This window comes from Neophocaena asiaeorientalis, unplaced genomic scaffold (assembly GCF_003031525.2).
Source record: "Neophocaena asiaeorientalis asiaeorientalis breed wild unplaced genomic scaffold, Neophocaena_asiaeorientalis_V1.1 scaffold263, whole genome shotgun sequence".
NCBI lineage: Eukaryota > Metazoa > Chordata > Mammalia > Artiodactyla > Phocoenidae > Neophocaena > Neophocaena asiaeorientalis.
Genome location: NW_020175015.1, coordinates 256043 through 272099, shown reverse-complemented (window position 1 = coordinate 272099; position 16057 = coordinate 256043). Strand labels below are relative to the sequence as shown.

The window sequence follows — 16057 nt, the reverse complement described above, 5'->3', positions numbered from 1 at the left end:
GTGCTCGGAGCGGAGCCCTGGCCCAGGCGGCCGGGGCACGGGCCAGGGGCGCGGGGTCAGGCGGCTTCACGCAGAGCCCCGACTGCACCGGCTTCGCCATGAAGACCCTCATAGCCGCCTACTCCGGGGTCCTGCGAGGTGAGCATCGGGCCCAGCTCACTGGAGGGAGAGCTTTGACTGAGGAGCCATGCTGTCCCCTGAGAGCTCTCGGAGCTGGGCTAAGGGTCTGGGACATGATCTGTTACAGCCCAGGGTCTGCAGGGCCTTGCGGGCTTTCTCCTGGGGCAGTGCAGCTGCAAGAAGGTTTTCAGGAAAGGATGTGATGAAAGGCTCTAAGGCAGGCAGGAGTGTGTTGGTAAGGTGGGGGCACGTTGCTGGAGGACAGGTCGCTTATGGGGGCCGAGGTCCCAACCCCTTTCTTTTCTTTTTGGGATAGTTTGCCGCCCTCTCTCCCACCATCACTCCCATTCTTCCCCCCAACTCACCTGGGTCTGAGATGAGGTTAGAATAATGGTTACCGGGTCTGATCCAGGCAACCTGGCATGGTAGTCATGTGGGTGCATTCTCCACTCTGGCACTCATCGATTTTGGGGACCTCTGTTACATCACTTCTCTTTCTCCAGCCTGTGAGATGGAGTGATAGCTGAGAACTCCTCTCCAAGCCCCAGCATTGCTCCTGGCCCCTGGCAGTTCCCACCCTCTCTCCTCACCTGGTGGATCAAGCTGTGAGGCACTGGATGGGGCAGAGTGGCAAGGGTTTTGCAATCCCCTGAAGCAGCCACCAGACAAGGAACATGCCTGGCTGGGACAGGTGTGCCCGCACTGTCTCCTTTCCTCATACCCATTCTTCAGCCCAGGCTTGGGAGCCCACTCAGCAGCAACTGTGAGCCTGGCACACTTAGAAGGTGGGGCAGAGGACCCTGGGTGCCCTCCAGTGTGGCCCGGGCCCCTGTTCCACCGGTGTGCAACTGAGGCCCTCCGTGAATCAGGGGCAGAGTGGAGATCAAACTCCAGAGCTTTGCCCCCTCAAGGAAGAGCATCCCTTCCATGTCCCCCACCTCTCACCTGTACTTGGAGAAACTGAGATGGGAGGAGGCATGACCCACCCAAGGTTTCCTTAACAGGTGCCTTGGCCAGGGGATTAAATACAAATCCAGGAGAGCCTGGGACATTCTCACAGCTGTCCTGGTCTTGCTTGAATCCTCCCTCCCTCCACCTAAGTCTTTATTCTGCTTGCTGAACCTCTCCTACTTAGGATTTTTCTTCAGTAACTAACAGTAGCCTACTCGACCCATCTTCATTATAAAAATAAAACATATGAATTATTGGAATTTTGAAAAACAGGAAGAAAATTTAAAACTGCTGGTTAATTGACTATCCAAAAATAGCTTCCTAAGAGCATTTTAGTATATTTCTTTATAGTTTTATTTGTACACATTATTTAGATAAAGTTCAAAGCGTGATGTAGATATAGTTCTGAATCCTGTTTTCTCTCTCTTAATGTTAAATCATGAGTATTTCCTCCTGGTACTCCAAATCACTTATAATATTCTAGTGGCTGCTAGGTAAGCACCCTGGAGCTGTATCACAGGTTAACCGTGTCTGGGGCATTGGCGTTGTTCCCCGTGTGACTATTGGTGTGATTATCTGCCCCTCTTGGTCTGAGCACTGCTCAGTGTCTGGGCTCCGCTTTGGTGAAAGACTTGGGTGGGGAAGGCAGAGAGCTGAAGGAAATCTTGTGTTATCTGGCATCTCCATTAGACCTGCTTTTTTACATCCTTGGTCTTTGAAGACACTCCCCAGTGGCCTGGTTTGCCTCTGCCAGTGAGGTCCCATTGTTGGGAGGTGGTGAACATCCTGTTGGTGGTGGTATTCAAGGAGAGCCATGGCTTCTGTGAAGGGAAGACCTGTGATGGGTGAGATTGAAATAGATACCTTGGTGTCTGGTTTCTTGACCAAGAGCAAAGGCCAGCTGTGGGTGCATGGGTAGGTGGGTGTGTGCTGGAAGTATCAGGGAGACAGGCATCTCTGTTGGTATCTTCTAATATCTGAAGGATTTACCTGTGCCAGGGGTGGAGAATGCACAGTTAGTCATATTCGCATCCCTGCCTTTGCCCCTGGATGTGAGGCTCTTCAGGTCAAAGCCCTCTGATGCCTGCCTCTATCCCCAGGGTTCACCACAGGACCCAGCACGAAATGGTGGCAGCCCCAGTAAAATCCTGAGCTGATTTGCTCTGTGAGGCTCTGAAAAGCAAGGCCAGGAACAGGGGTGGCATCATGGGGGGCAGATTTGATGTAATGGAGGAATCCTTTCTGATAGCTATTGAGGATTGCAACAGGTTTGGTGTGGGTGGGGATGGAGCTCTCCATCACTGGGAGTGTGCAAGCAGGAACTTGGTAGGAGGTGAAACTAAGAGGCTGGATTGTTGGAGGCTAACTCTGGAAGTAAGGATTGACAGTCACCTAAGCCAGTCCTAAATCATAGGATGAGTACATCATTCTCATGTTCCTCCCTCTCCCAATTCTTTATAGCTTTCTTTCCTTGCATACGCCACTTGCCCAAATGCACAAACGCCACTTTGGGGCTATCTGCGCTACTGAGGGCCCTTCTGGGCTGGGAAAGGAGAGCCAAGAGTAATATTTTATTAGCAGCCTAGGTGATTCACTAGCCAGTGTGGAAATCCTGCCACACCCCCATCTTCCCACCCCTGATTTCAGCAACAAGTACTTGAGTCATAAAATCAAAGCTCTCTGGGAACGCTACATCTGGCACAGCCCTCACGTTACAGATGGGACACTGAGGGGCCCAGAGAGAAGGGACTGGACCAGGGTTATCAAAGCCAGGGTTAGAACCCAGATCCATCTCCCAGTCGTTGGCCACCTAAACCAAGAGAGAAGTGTGGTGAAGCCGTGAAGGGCTGAGTGCAGGGCTCTCGCCACTGTAGGTGGTCGTTTCTTGAATGAGTGTAGGTTGCTCCCAGACCATGATGGGAGTGGCAGATCACCCCTTCCCAAGCTTTTTCAGGAAGCTCCCCCAACTTGCCTTGATGAGTACATGCGCCACGAGCCCCAGAGTTTTGAGGCCAGGGGAACAGCCAATTGCCCCTCATCGTACTCCAAACCTTCCAAACTCCTCCTTGTGGCCGTGGAGCCCCCTGTGAGCAGTCCTCATGGCCTCACAACCTCGTCCCCTACCATGTCGTGCTCTAGAACTGCCAGGGGTCTTCCAGCTCCCCCAGCATTCCCACCAGTTCAGTCCTATCTCAGGGCCTTTGCATGTGCTGCCCTCTGCCCAGGTCACTGCATGGCTGGCTTCCAACCATTCAGTCTCCTCTCAGAGGCCTTCTCTGACCACACCATCTGGAGAGCCGCCCCATCTTGTTTTATTTTTTATAGCCCCTCTCATTACCTAAATTCTCATGTGTACTTATCTGTTTAGGTGATTGTCTCCCCCAGAAGAATGTCAGCCCTTTGGAAACAGGGACCCTGTCTGTCTTTCTCAGTGTTTGTCCCAGCATTTAGCACAGTGCCTGGTGTATAGTAGGTGCTCAGTAAATATTTGTTGAATGAATGAATCATTAATGGGACCTCAGCCCTCCTGAGCACTGCTCCTTCCTCTTGGCAGGAAGCCCTGCTTTTTGCTTCAGTGTGATTTCTCAATTCTTCCTCAGGCCTCCTCTGTGCCCACCCGTGCTGGGTGCTGGGCCTGCAGCTGTTCCCTGCTCTGGAGACACCACAGTCTCACGAGGAGCCGGTTCCAGGGCTGAGTGCTGAGGGCGGGGGGCTCACCACAGTTTCCCCCATTACTTCCAGGACTTAGAAGCCAGAGAGCCAGGATTCCAGCCCTGGCTTCACTTCTGCTCTGGGTATCTCACTCCCCCTAAATGGAAAATAGGATCAGAAAATCTCAAACTCTCAAGGATGTGAGGGTTTAGGTTAACACGAATGGAAAGCGCTTTGTAAACTAACTTGTGACTCGCCTGTTAGTCCTTGTCATTCATTTTGTGTGACACGTGCAACAGCCTCCAACACTATGGAGAGTGGCAGACTCAGCTCTGGGACATCCAGGAAGGCTTCTCACAGTGGGGACTCGCGTGTGGGCCCTTCAGTTTATTGATGGAGCACCTCTGTGTGTCAGACTCTGTGCTGCACACAGGTCAATCCATGGTCCCTGCCTTTGAGGAAGTGAGACTAGGGGGATGGCAGTGCACGGTGGTCCACATAGTGAAAGGGGAAGGAAGCATGGGTGGAGGCCTGGAGGTGAGGGTTAGGCAGCTAAATCGTCCTGGGGTCAGGGAAGGCTTCCCGGAAGAGGCGACAGTCAATCCGAATATTGAAAGATGAACGGGTGTTACCAAGACAGGCAAGAACCTTCAGGTACAGGGACCAGAATAAATAGAGACATGAGATTTGTGTGGGAGGGAAAGTCTGACTGCAGGGTCTCTGGGCTACCAACCTGAGCTGAGGTCCTGGTGTGCTGAGAGACAAGGGAGATAGAGGTTGCTGTATCCAGGCCTGGGGTGGCTCGCCTGTGCCCTTTGCAGGGGTTGGGGGTGGAGATTTGAGAGCTGCTGGGAGAGGCCCCTGGTGCACAGAGTTTCTTGGCCTCCACCACTTCTGGAGCCTCCTGGGTGTGGAGTTGCTGCTGGCAGTTTTGAGGGTTTAGGGCCAGGAGTCTCAGTATCGTCATCTATAGAACGGGCAAATGCATGATAAGAATATCTGCCCAGGTTATGGTGCAGACCCAAGGAAGCTGAACACACAGACCCTTTGGACAAATCAACAGAAGCAGGAAATGTGAATTCATTTCACTATTAGAGCAGATTTAGTGGCCAGGAGGCTCACCCTGCATCTGCTTCCCGTGTGACCCTGGGCAAGACCCTGCCCTCTTGGGGCCTCAGCCTCCTTGTCTGTACAGTAAGGAGGGCTGCATAAGGCAGCCCCCTCGGGTTCATTCCAGCTCTGCTGCAGAAGTGTGATTCTGATCATGCCCCTGATGGCTGTGGGATCCTGGGGGTCAACCTCCTACTCATTCTTGTCCCCAACTTGTCCTTGTGAAAATGGGCTCATGTCCTGCTTGGGGCCCAGGTAAGTGCCCCAGAAGAACCTAGCTCCCCACACTTGCCCATGTATTGTGAGAAGGGCCTATTTTGAGGACTCCTTGGTGGTGACATAACCGCAAGCTGGTGGTGTTGCCATGGCAACCCCTCCCACTTCAGTAGCTATTTTTTTTAATGTGTCAGAAGGTGGGGGTAGTAGAGAAAGCAGGCCATTGGGGTCCTCAGCAGTCACCTCCAGGGTCCTCCAGGGACACCTTTGGGTCAGATGTCCCAGAGGGCCCTGCTTTAAGGACACCTAATTTGCTTTAAGGTTACCTACTTAAAGAACACCTAACCCTTAAAGGGGAGATTATTAGTCTTTCGAGAAAAGAAATCACCAGTGGATTGGGACGGGTGAATGGCTGGCTAGTTGCCTCGGGGCCCTTAGACACCATCTGAAGCTGGTGGAGGGAATGGAAGGGGTGGGCAGCAATTTCCCCTGCTTTCAGGATGGATCCCAGGACTCCCCAGCCTGGCATTTCCAGTCCTCCATGGCTCACTCCCCCTGCACATTCTCGACTAGCTTCACCCATTCACATGGTTGCAATGCTTCAACCTGATTGGACTGTTTGCAGTTAATTCCTCAAAGTTGTGTGCTCTCCCCCTTCCAGGCCTTTTCCAGTGCCATCTGTGGGACTCCAGTACCTGGGGTCCTGACCCTGCACCTCCCTCCTGTCAGCCTGGCAAACTGACTCATCCTTTACATCTCACCTGACCCATCCATGACAACATCCTCCAGGCCAGTTGGGTACCTCCAGTGGATTCCCTGGCCCTGGCTTACCCTCTGTGCCTCACTGTTCACAGCCCTGTCTCCCCAGCCATAGCTGAGGTGGGCAGCCCCGGGGTGGAGCTCTTCCTCCCACAAGAGCCCAAGAAGCAGAGGCAAGGCAGGGTGGCAGCTCCCACCCTAGAGCAGCGCCTAGCCTGGCCTGTAAAGGATACTCAGAAAGTATTCGCTGAATGAATGTTAATGTTTGGCCTCCACCCTTCTCTCCCTCCTTCTGGAACCTTCCACTGTTGCCCCTGCCTTTAATCGTGACCCCTCCAGCTAGAGGAGACCTTTCCCTCCTGATTCCCCAGAAAGTTCCCGTTTGACCCTCTGCCATGGCACAGGTCCATCATCTCTATTCTTGTCCAGGCCCTGTTTATTCATCGCAGGTCCCTCGAGCATCCAGTTGGCAAACATTGACCAAGCATCTGCTCTGTGCCTGACCCCATGCTGGGCACAGGGACCCAGATGAGCAAATGCACACTCTCTCCCAGAATGAGAAAGGCTGAGTGCAGGGTGAGGTGGGGCACATGGGCTGGGGGAGGAGGGCTTCCCCGAGGAAGGATCGGCCAGGAAGGATGAGGCCCATCTCTGACGGACCAGCGTTCAGGGCCTGGTAGGTACCCAGTAAGTGTGAGCTCAGTGACTGAGCAGATTGGGCCTGGAGGTGACAGGACTGTGTTTGGAGGGATGGCAGGCAGGGCCAAGAGTGTAGGGAGACTTCCTAGAGGGAAGAAGGGTCTGGCTGAGTATGTGGTAAGGCAGAGAATGGGTAAGGCATGGTATGGCATGGTAAGGCACGACCCTGCAGAGCCATGACTGTCCCCCATCATCACACGTGAGGCCTCCTGCTGAAAGGTGCTTGGCGGGAAGGGGACCCGGAAGAGAGCTTGCCTCTGGCCTTGAAGACGTGGCATTTCTTTGGCACTTGGACTAGCTTCCTGGACCTCAAAGGGTCTGCCAGGAGTCAGAATGTCCATCCCTCTGCCTCTGGCTCCCCTATACACCTGGGCCCAGCCCTCTGGAGTAGCTTGGGACGACTTCCTCACTGTCCACTTGGCAGCTGCTGGACCAGGGCAGAGCTTAGGTCGGGCTGGGCCCAGGTGTGGCATCCTTGGGGCTGCAGACGTGAGCGGGGTGACTCCCCCACTTGGGAACCTGTGGCGGCTGTCCACATCCCTGTGACCTCGCTGGCACCTTTCTAGCTCTCTAACAGAGGTGCCAGACGCTGTTTGTCCCTTTGCCATAAGTTATTTGGATTCCTCCCAACAATTCTGGATCATAACAAAGGAGGACGCCGAGTCTTCGACAGGGGAAGTGACTTTCAGGGTCTCACACTAAACAATAGTCAGAGCCAGGGTTTGAATCCTAAGTCTACTGAGGCCAGTGCCTCTGCTCCAAGGCAAGGCAGGGGTTGTGAAACCCACTAGACAGGAGAGGAAACCCAGGCTGACTTGGTAATTACCCCACATTCACCCGGGTCTTTACTTTTTATGATGCTCTTGCCTATGCATCATTTCATTTAATTCTCCCAAGAATCTGGCAAGGTAGGTATTAGTCCCACTGTACAGATGAGGAAACTGAGGCTTGCACAGGAAGTGACTCACCAAGGCTGCACTTCCTGCGAGTTGGAGGTCAGGTTCTCCTGATGCCCGTCCGCCTGTCCTCTGCACCTTCTCCAGGCTGGTGAGCCCCTTCCCAGGATGCCAGTAGCTAAGGAGGGTAGAGGAGGCAGTGTGGGCCACCCAGAGGCCTGACCCAAGAATGTCATGTGTGCTCCAGTGTCCCCGTGGAGGGGAGTCAGCCTTGCTCCATGCCTCCCCTCCACAGGGGAGGATCCTCTTGCCTATCCCTCTAGCTTATTTTTCTTCATAGCTCTCATCACTGCCTGATGTTACATCCTACATTTATGTGTCGGTGCTTTGTCTCTCCCTCGGCAGAATTTAAGCCCCCTAACAGGTGAGAGTTGACCTGCTGCATTCACTGCTATTTCCCCAGTGGCTGGCACAGTGCTGGGCACCTCAGAAGTGCTCCATGCTTATCCCTGTCCCCACCCACCTCCTCCAGGAGCCTACTTTGGGCTGCTTGAGCCCTTTCCATCTTTCCTATTCTCAGCATCTGTTTTGGGTAAATGTGAACCCCCATTCCTGGGTCATTGAGCATTCTGGGTTTGGGCCTGCCTCTTTGTAACTCCGTCTGAGTCTCTATTCCAGCAGTTGCCCCCAACCCTGAGTGCCCACTTTCCTCCTCTTCGCCTCCCAGATCTTGTCTTCCAGGCCCTGCTGAGGCCTCGCCACCTCCTTGGAGCCTCCCGGGCCAATGCCCCCACTCTGCTCCCTCTCCTCGTAACACACAACCTCATGAGCACACACATCTTGAAAAACTTTGTGTTTGCTCATCAATTCTCCTCCCACTCTGGTCAGTGGTAAAAGCCATGACGAGAGCTAATCACCTAACAGGTGTCAGTCACCTAACAGATGCCAAATGGACCTACATGCATTTTTTATTTTTATTTATTTTTTTTACCTTCCCAACCACCCTGACAGGTAGGTAGGGGTTCTTACCTTCACTTTACAGATGAGAAACTAAAGCTGAGAGGGGCTAAGTGACTTGCCCCAGGTCACAGAGTTATGCTGGGCCAGGGCTGGCCCAAGGCCCTTTCTCAGATTACGGGGACTGGGGCTCCGACGCTGCCCCCTCAAGCCTGTGCGAGAGGAAGCCGTGGTTGCATCAGTCCTGGATGCGGCCTGGTCACTTTACTATCAGATGTTGGGCAAAGAGGCGATACACACCCATCCCCACCTGCCATGAAACTTGGGACATGGTTGGGACAGAGGGGCAGCCCTCCCTTCACCAGGGGTGTGTTCCTGAAGTTGGGGTGTAGACTGGCTTGTGTAGTGGGGACCAGCCCTCAAGAGCCTGGCATCATTGAAATGATGAGGGACTCAGAACTCAAATGCCTGCTGAGAGTCCTGGCTCCCCTATACCCTGACCTCAAGCAAGTGGCTTAACATCTTTTGGCCTCACCTTGCCTCAGTTTCCATCTCTGTAAAATGGGGCTGCCCATCCCTGCCTGTCTACCTTCCCGGAGAGTGCTGTGGGGCAGGGAAGCTCCGTATAGACATGGGGGCAGGGGGTTCCTCTCTGGGGGTAAGAGAGCTGCTCTGGGCCTCTCTGGCAGCTCCACCCACTCTGCCCTCCCCAAGTCCAGGAGCAAAGGAACTGTATAAAATAAATGGTGAAATCAGTGGTGCCCTGGAGCAGCTGTTTGGATTGGTTACTGCCAGTTTCTCTTCATAGAATGAGTCAAGTTACTCTGTGGCCTGTCTCGTCTTCCTTGATGAAAATAAGACATCTGTAGGAAGTGGGTTCTGTTCTTATCGTGGGGTGAGGGAAACTCATGCTCAGAGAGGGCGAGAGAGGCTCACGCCCCCACCCCATCTCTATGGGGTCCTCAGTGATAGGGCTGGGGGCCTTCCTGTCAGGCAACTCAGTCTGACCTGGGCATCCAGGCCTTCAGCTGCCTCTGGGACTTCGGCATTTGTCGATTCATGCAATAAACCCCTATGAGCTCCTTCTCTCGCCAGCCTGGCTGGGCTCTGGGCACATGGATGAATCAGGTACCAGCCCTGGAACCCAGGAGACGCTGGCCAAGGAGGATGACCAAGGAAATAGACACTGGCTGCAGTGGGACCGGCGCTGAGAGGGTGCGCAGGGAGTGCAGTGTGCTGGCGGAGGCTGGGGGAGGGGTGACGAGAGAGCAGATTGGAGCTGAGACTTGGCCAGGCTGTGGCTCCCTGCTGGTCACACCCAGGTCTTGAGGACAGTCAGGCTGGGTATGAAGGTAGTGGCAGTGGTGACATCTGATTGTAGCACTGGCGTCTCTTACCAGCTTCTGAAGGACCTCTCCTAGCCAAAACTGGGGCAGAGGAGATGCTGACAGCTGAGTGGTGAGGTCTGGCAATGACCTGGGGGTGCCCAGCTGAAACCCCACTTCCCATCTGCCGGGCAGCTGTACCAGGGCTATTGCAGGGTGGTGAGCCTCTAGGTGGTATCCTCAGGAGGGTGGATACCAGAGTCCAAGCAGTCAAAGAGATCATAAAATTCATCCTCCCCACCACCATTTTATATGTGGGGAAACCAAAGCCCAGAGAGGTGAAGTGACTTGGCCAAGGTGACACAGGAGATGGTGGTACAACTGGGACTGGAACCCCAAGGCCTGCTGCCATTTAACTTACTGCACAAGATGCCTGCCCCTCTAGAGGAAAATAGGTCATGCATTTTCTCCTGTCGCCTCCCAGCCTTCCCCCACTTTCTTTTGGGGAGAAGAGAGAAGGAACGTGGGGAGACCTGCAGCACAGGGACAGAACGCAGGCCTAGAAGTTAGGCCTGAATTGAGTCCAACTTTGCCACCCTCTGGCCAAGTGACCTTGGCTGTGTCACTTCCCTGAGCCTTTATCACCACCAAAATGGCAGTGATGATGCCAAACTCACATGACTGGTGAGGAACCAGAGTGCCTATGGAAGTGCATTGGAGGCCCTGAAGCTGCATGGGCCGTGCGGCCCGCCTACCTGTCACCCAGCCCTACAGAGAGAGAGCCAGGGGTTGGGGAGGGGGGCCTGAGGATCAGCCAGAGCAGAGACCTGCTCGTCCTTTTGCTCAGCAAACCTTGCTGAGTGTTGACTCTGGGCCAGGCTCCGAGAGGCCACTGGGAACCAAGCCATGGATCAGACCCAGGCCCTTGGGCAGCTCCCAGTGTGATGGGAGAGCGGACTTGTAATCAGCAGTCGGTACCAGGTGAGGGGCTGTGGGAACCTGGAAGGAGGACTCCAGTCCTCTCTTATTTCTCTGTTCTGCTGGCCTCTCCCGACTTCATCTACTGACAGTTTCTCTCCAAGATGGATGGGGGCTGGTGAGATGGCCCTAGAGGGTTCCACGCTTGCATGGGCCTTAGAGCTGATAATCCCAGAGAAGGAAAGGTGACCTCTCTCCAAAGGCTCACCTGTTTGGGTTTTGAAGGACGAGCTGCCTTATCTCATTGTTGGGGGTCATCAGGTGGGCAAGGCAAGGAACGGCTTTCTAGGCAGGGGAGCAATGACTGGATATTTCTTAGATCCACAGGGGGCTTCCACTGGGCCTGTGGTTCAGCATCCTGGGCAGGCCAGCTCCCAGGGCTGGGCTCTGTGGTCAGCCAGGTCGGGATGATCTGGCCAGGAGGCAGCCGAGTGGGCCCAGGCCTGAGGGACACAGAGTGGCAGCACCCTCCCGGCCTCCCCTTCCAGGCAGCCCCCTCACTGTGCCGCCCACAGGAACACCTGCCACTCCTCAGTGGACTTTGCATTTCCTAGTTGGTTGCAGCACGGGCTATGGGCGGTAGTTGGGCCGAGGCAGGGAGGACAGACTGGGGAGTGTGGGAAAAGCCTAGCTCTGGCCAAGCTGCCCTGGGGCTTGTGGGAGCCCTTCAGGCCTTCTTCTTCTGTGTGGATAACAGGGTGATGGTTGAATAAGACAGTCTACATTTCCTGCACCCTGACTTTAGCTAATTGTGAGAGACCTGTAATAGCAGACGGACTTGGATTAGGAAACAAGGAAGAATTTTTCAGTTGTTCCAGTGGGGGATGTGTCACCAATATGGACTTACTATGCGTACCCCACCTCCAAAGCAGGAGAGCTCCATGTAGTGAGTGCGACCAGTTCGTTGGTCCTGACCCAAAGGCAGAGGCTAGACAGCCCTTTCTCTGAGCACTCCTCAGACATTCCTCAAGCACTCTTTGGGGTCCAGTTTGCAGTAGGAAGTGGTCAGATGAGACAATGTCTGATGCCTTTCCTTCCATCACCTTTTTTCCCCTGCCCAGTAGAAGGTGGAGGCCCCCAGCTCCTCCCTGCATCCTTCCCCCACCCCAAGCTTACCCTACCTAAGACTTTGGACTGAGTGTCCTGTTAAAATGCAGATTTTGGTTCAGTAGATCCAGGCTGGGGCCCTGCGTTTCTAAACAGCTCCGAGACCAGACTCTGAGTAGGAAGGTGCTGGAGAACATTCTATCCTCTCTGCAGCCAAGGCACCCAGCCTGCCCCAGACCCAGGGCAGGGACTCGTCTACCATGGCCCCTGCTTCCCTTCATCCCGCACACTCCCAGTGGCTAGGGAATGACTTGGCAGACCGACCCTTGGATTGGGATTCAGGCCTATGCCTGACCTCACTTCCCTCCCGCCTGTACTCCCCCAGTACACTCTCCCCACTTCTGAGCACAGGCCACCCTTGGACCTGCTGTACCCTGAGCAGGGGGCAGGGATCCTAGGTTCTGGCCCTGGCTAGGGAACCCTAGACGAGTCACTGCTCCTGTCCTCAGCGTCCCCAAATGTTCAGTTGGGCTGTACCAGATGACCCCAGAGGGCCCTCGGGCTCCAGGATGGGGTGTTGGAAAAGTGTGAAGGTAGAAACGGCTGTGATGGTAGGATATTTACGTAGAGGGCGAAGGAGCAGTTATGTGCTAAACCCCTGGCATGCCTGTGTAGCTCAGCCTACTCATCCGCTTGGGTGAGTTCACATACTACCACCTCCGCCCCAGGTGTCCTGTGGAGCGGTAGATACTGCTGAGCACCCAGTATGTGCCATGCCCTGGGGATACGGCTGTGCGCCCTCGAGGTCTTGCCTGAAGTCGCAGAGCGAGTGGAGCCACGGTTGGCGCTGGGATCCGACTCTTCTGCCGTGCCAAGCCCCCTCCTTCTGCTCCATTAGACCAGGTGAAGGGGCCAGGATTGATGTGTCTGCCTTGAGGCCTGGTGTTATTTACATGCCTCCCGAAAGTCAAAGTAATTGTTAACTTTCAGCAGATGAGGGTTGTGTCCCTTTCTAATCTCTGCTGTAACCTTGTTGAAATACAGATTTTGAAGAAACACAAGGGCTCGCGTGTAAGCCCTTATACCGCTCGCCCTCCCACTTCCACAGTAGGCCAGGGTGAAAGGTCACGAGACCCTCAAGGACAAGATTGTGACTCAGCGGGGGGCCTGGCAGAGCGGGTCGTGTGAAGGAATGTTTGACCGGCACACGGTAGGTAGGCACTCGGTGAAGATGTGCTGAGCGAAGGGCGTGCAGTTGGGGCTCAGCGCATGTGGAGGTTTGAAGGGGGGCACTCCTTTGGTCCAGCTGCCGGAAGGAATGGGCTATGTCAGGAGCCTCGCCCATGCTCTTCCCCAGCGCTGCCTCTTCTGCAATCACCAGGCTTTCCGGTCCCTCTACCCATCAGCCGCTGGAGTCCAGGGCGTCATCCTGGGGCCACGGCCACAGAGCCAATTAACTGGGCACATCTTGTCCTAACTTATAAGCTTGGCACTTGCTTGGTAGCAAACAGAATTGCAGCCCTCAGTGTTCCGAAGCTCACTGGCCACTGGAAGCAGAGGTTCCTGGCTGGTTCCTCTCTGGGCCCCAAGCTTTGGGCACTGAGATGAAGCTCTAAGTGTGAATCCCTCTGAAGGTGGTATCAGTGGCGTTGGCGGTGGGGCAGGAGGGCTCAGCTCACTGGGAAAGGGTATTAGTCCTGGAGATACAGGGGTGGGGCGTGGGTCAAGGATTGGGGGTGCGCAAAGTACACTTGGAGGAAAAAAACATTGCAGGTTGGATGTTGGCCCTCTGTCCTTGGCCTCACAGACACAGAGAGCAAAGATTAAATATTTGTACTAGATCCAGATAAAGGATAAAGACAGGAGTTTGATTGGGGTGAAGGGGAGGGAAGAAAACTGGCAACTATGGCAAGCCTCCCCCTAGCCTCTTTGGATACCCTGTTTGTTCTCCAAAATGACCCTTTGAGGGGGGACATCATTCCCGTTGGGTATATGTAGAAACTGGGACACAGGGAAGCAAAGCATGTGAACAGCCCAGAATTATCAATACAAAACTGTTGTGTGGCAGGGCTGGGATGTGAGTCCAGATCTGTCTGATGTGTTGGCCCGTGCGCCTCTCATGTCTAGGAAGGTGTCTGTGGGAGATAGCTTGATGATGGGGACTCTGAGGCTGGAGGGAAGGGTGGACAGGCTGACCTCTCTCTTCTTCCGCAGGCACTGGCTCCAGCATCCTCTCCGCCCTCCAGGACCTCTTCTCCATCACTTGGCTCAGTAGGTCCAAGGTGGAAAAGCAGCTACAGGTCATCTCGGTACTCCAGTGGGTCCTGTCTTTCCTCGTGATGGGTAAGCCGGGGCTTAGAGGGTGAGGGCAGGCCGGGACCACCTCCCCAACAGATGTTGGAGAGGTGAGGGGTAAAAGCATCCTCCCACCTCCCACCTTTTGGGTCCCCGATAAAGTGCTCTACCCCAGGCATGCATGAGGACTCACCAAGATTCACTGGGAGGTGGTGGTATGCTTCCCATTTTATAGATAGAAAGCGCAAGTCTCAGAGAAGGTAAGTAACTTGTCCAAAGTCACACAGATTTGGGTCCAGGTCTATAGGACCCCCAAAGCGTGTGCTGTTCCCACATGCTGCCCTGCCTCCCAGCAGACATTTTCCCACAGGTATGTTGCTTTGCCTTAGGGTGGTATGGTGCTGACTCCACCACAAACAAGCTCCATGACTACACAGGTTCCTTGAACTCCCTGAAAGTCAGTTTCCTCATTTTGAACGTGAGGAATACGCTGTCTCACATGTCGCACGGGGCCAGGGCGTGGTGGGCCCCCAGTGTAGGGAGCTGCTGTTGGGAAGTGCCCTCAGAGCCCCCGCCCAGGCCTCATCCACCCTCTGCTGAGCACGGTCCCCAGCTGCTTCCTGCAGCCCATTCAAGGCTTCTCCTTGTCACTCTCAACACCTCCCACGTCAGTGCTTTGGTTGCTTCTCCGGCAGGTCCAGGTTGGTGCCTCCGTCCCCTGGGTTGCCATCCAGACCGGGATCAGGGTACCGTAGGTTGTCCAGGAGGAGGAAAGGGCCCCTGGCCTGGGCCAGGCCCTGCTCTCCCAGCAGCCTCTCCTCTTCCCCAGGCCCCAGTGTCCTCAGCATAATAAGTGACTTCCCCAGCACCTCAGGGCAGACAAACCTGTTGCCGAGCATTGTAGAGTGAGTCTCTCGGGACAGCCCGCTCTTCAGGATCGTTCAGGCCAACGGGGATCATCAGAAATTACCGTGTCAGTGCTGATCCACGTGCTCCCAGTAGGCGTGGCGGCCTCTGAGACCACATTTCCAGGGCAGCAGCTGCCCCTCCCTCCCTCGGCAGGGCAGAGGGATGGGACGGGGCTTGCTATTTATAGAGCCCCCTCAGTGGACTAGGCACTTGATGTGTCTGTCTTTCCTTGACTTCCCACTTCACAGGTGAGGAAATAGGGACTCACAGAGGTTCGGTGACTCTCCGAGATGGTGAAGCTCATTCAGAGGCAGAGTTAAGGATTAAGCAGAAGCCCAGAGCACTCACCAGGGAGTCCGGAATTAGTGGACCTGGTCTGAAATAGCCAGTCTTCACCTTGAGGCCCAAGAGCGGGCTTTAGGGGGTTCCGTGAACCCCTAAAATTAGGCGCAAAATTATACGTGAAAGTACGTTCACAGTTTTCTGGTGTGAAGGACCATCGCTGTCCTCAGATTTTTGCAGAGACATATGGGCCTCAACAAGATAAAGAAACACTGGTCTAGGGAACAGAGCAAATTAACCTGGCTCCCTGAGGGCTCAAACCTCCAACTTGGCCTGCTTGGCCAATTTTTAGAATCTCGGAGTAGAGAGCACCGTGTAACCCCTCCATTTTCAGATAAGAAGCAGGGATCCAGTGAGGGAAGAGCCTAGCCCAGAATCACATGAGAAGGACGTAATGGGGCCAGAACAAGACCCCATGGACTCCAGCCTCCAAGCCCCTCCCTAGTCTGCTGTAGCAGCTCCCTTAGTCCCCGTTTGCACCCAGAAGCCACCACTATCCCACTGTCTTAGTGAGTTGGGGCTTGGCTGATGGGGCGCTGAGCAGCCGGTAGAACCCCAACCCGTGCAGCATACGGCAGGGACTGGCCCCAAGCTGTAGGTTAATAATAGATCGAGCCTAACCACAGCCCAGAGACCGGCCCGGCATCTTCCCGAGCCCTTGCGTAGGTGGGAGCCAAGCCTGCTCGGGTGGGCAGGTGTGCTGAGCGGCTGCTAATAATTGTCCTGAGCAGCCCTGGCCACTCGCTCCCGCTGCCACCCAAATCTACTGGCAGGCGCTCGCCTGGAGCTGCAAAGGCTGCT

The 16057-nt window shown here is 54.7% G+C and overlaps 1 protein-coding gene across 1 annotated transcript in view; it reads left to right on the top strand.

Moving 5' to 3' along the window:
• The first annotated feature begins 6 nt into the window (after window positions 1–6).
• Window positions 7–16057, top strand: part of DGAT2 (diacylglycerol O-acyltransferase 2) — a 31559-nt gene continuing 15508 nt past the window's right edge. The window contains exons 1-2 of the mRNA XM_024762008.1: window positions 7–138; window positions 13925–14053. Coding sequence (XP_024617776.1) covers window positions 99–138; window positions 13925–14053 — 169 coding nt within the window. The 5' untranslated portion in view covers window positions 7–98. The remainder of the gene's footprint in view (window positions 139–13924; window positions 14054–16057) is intronic.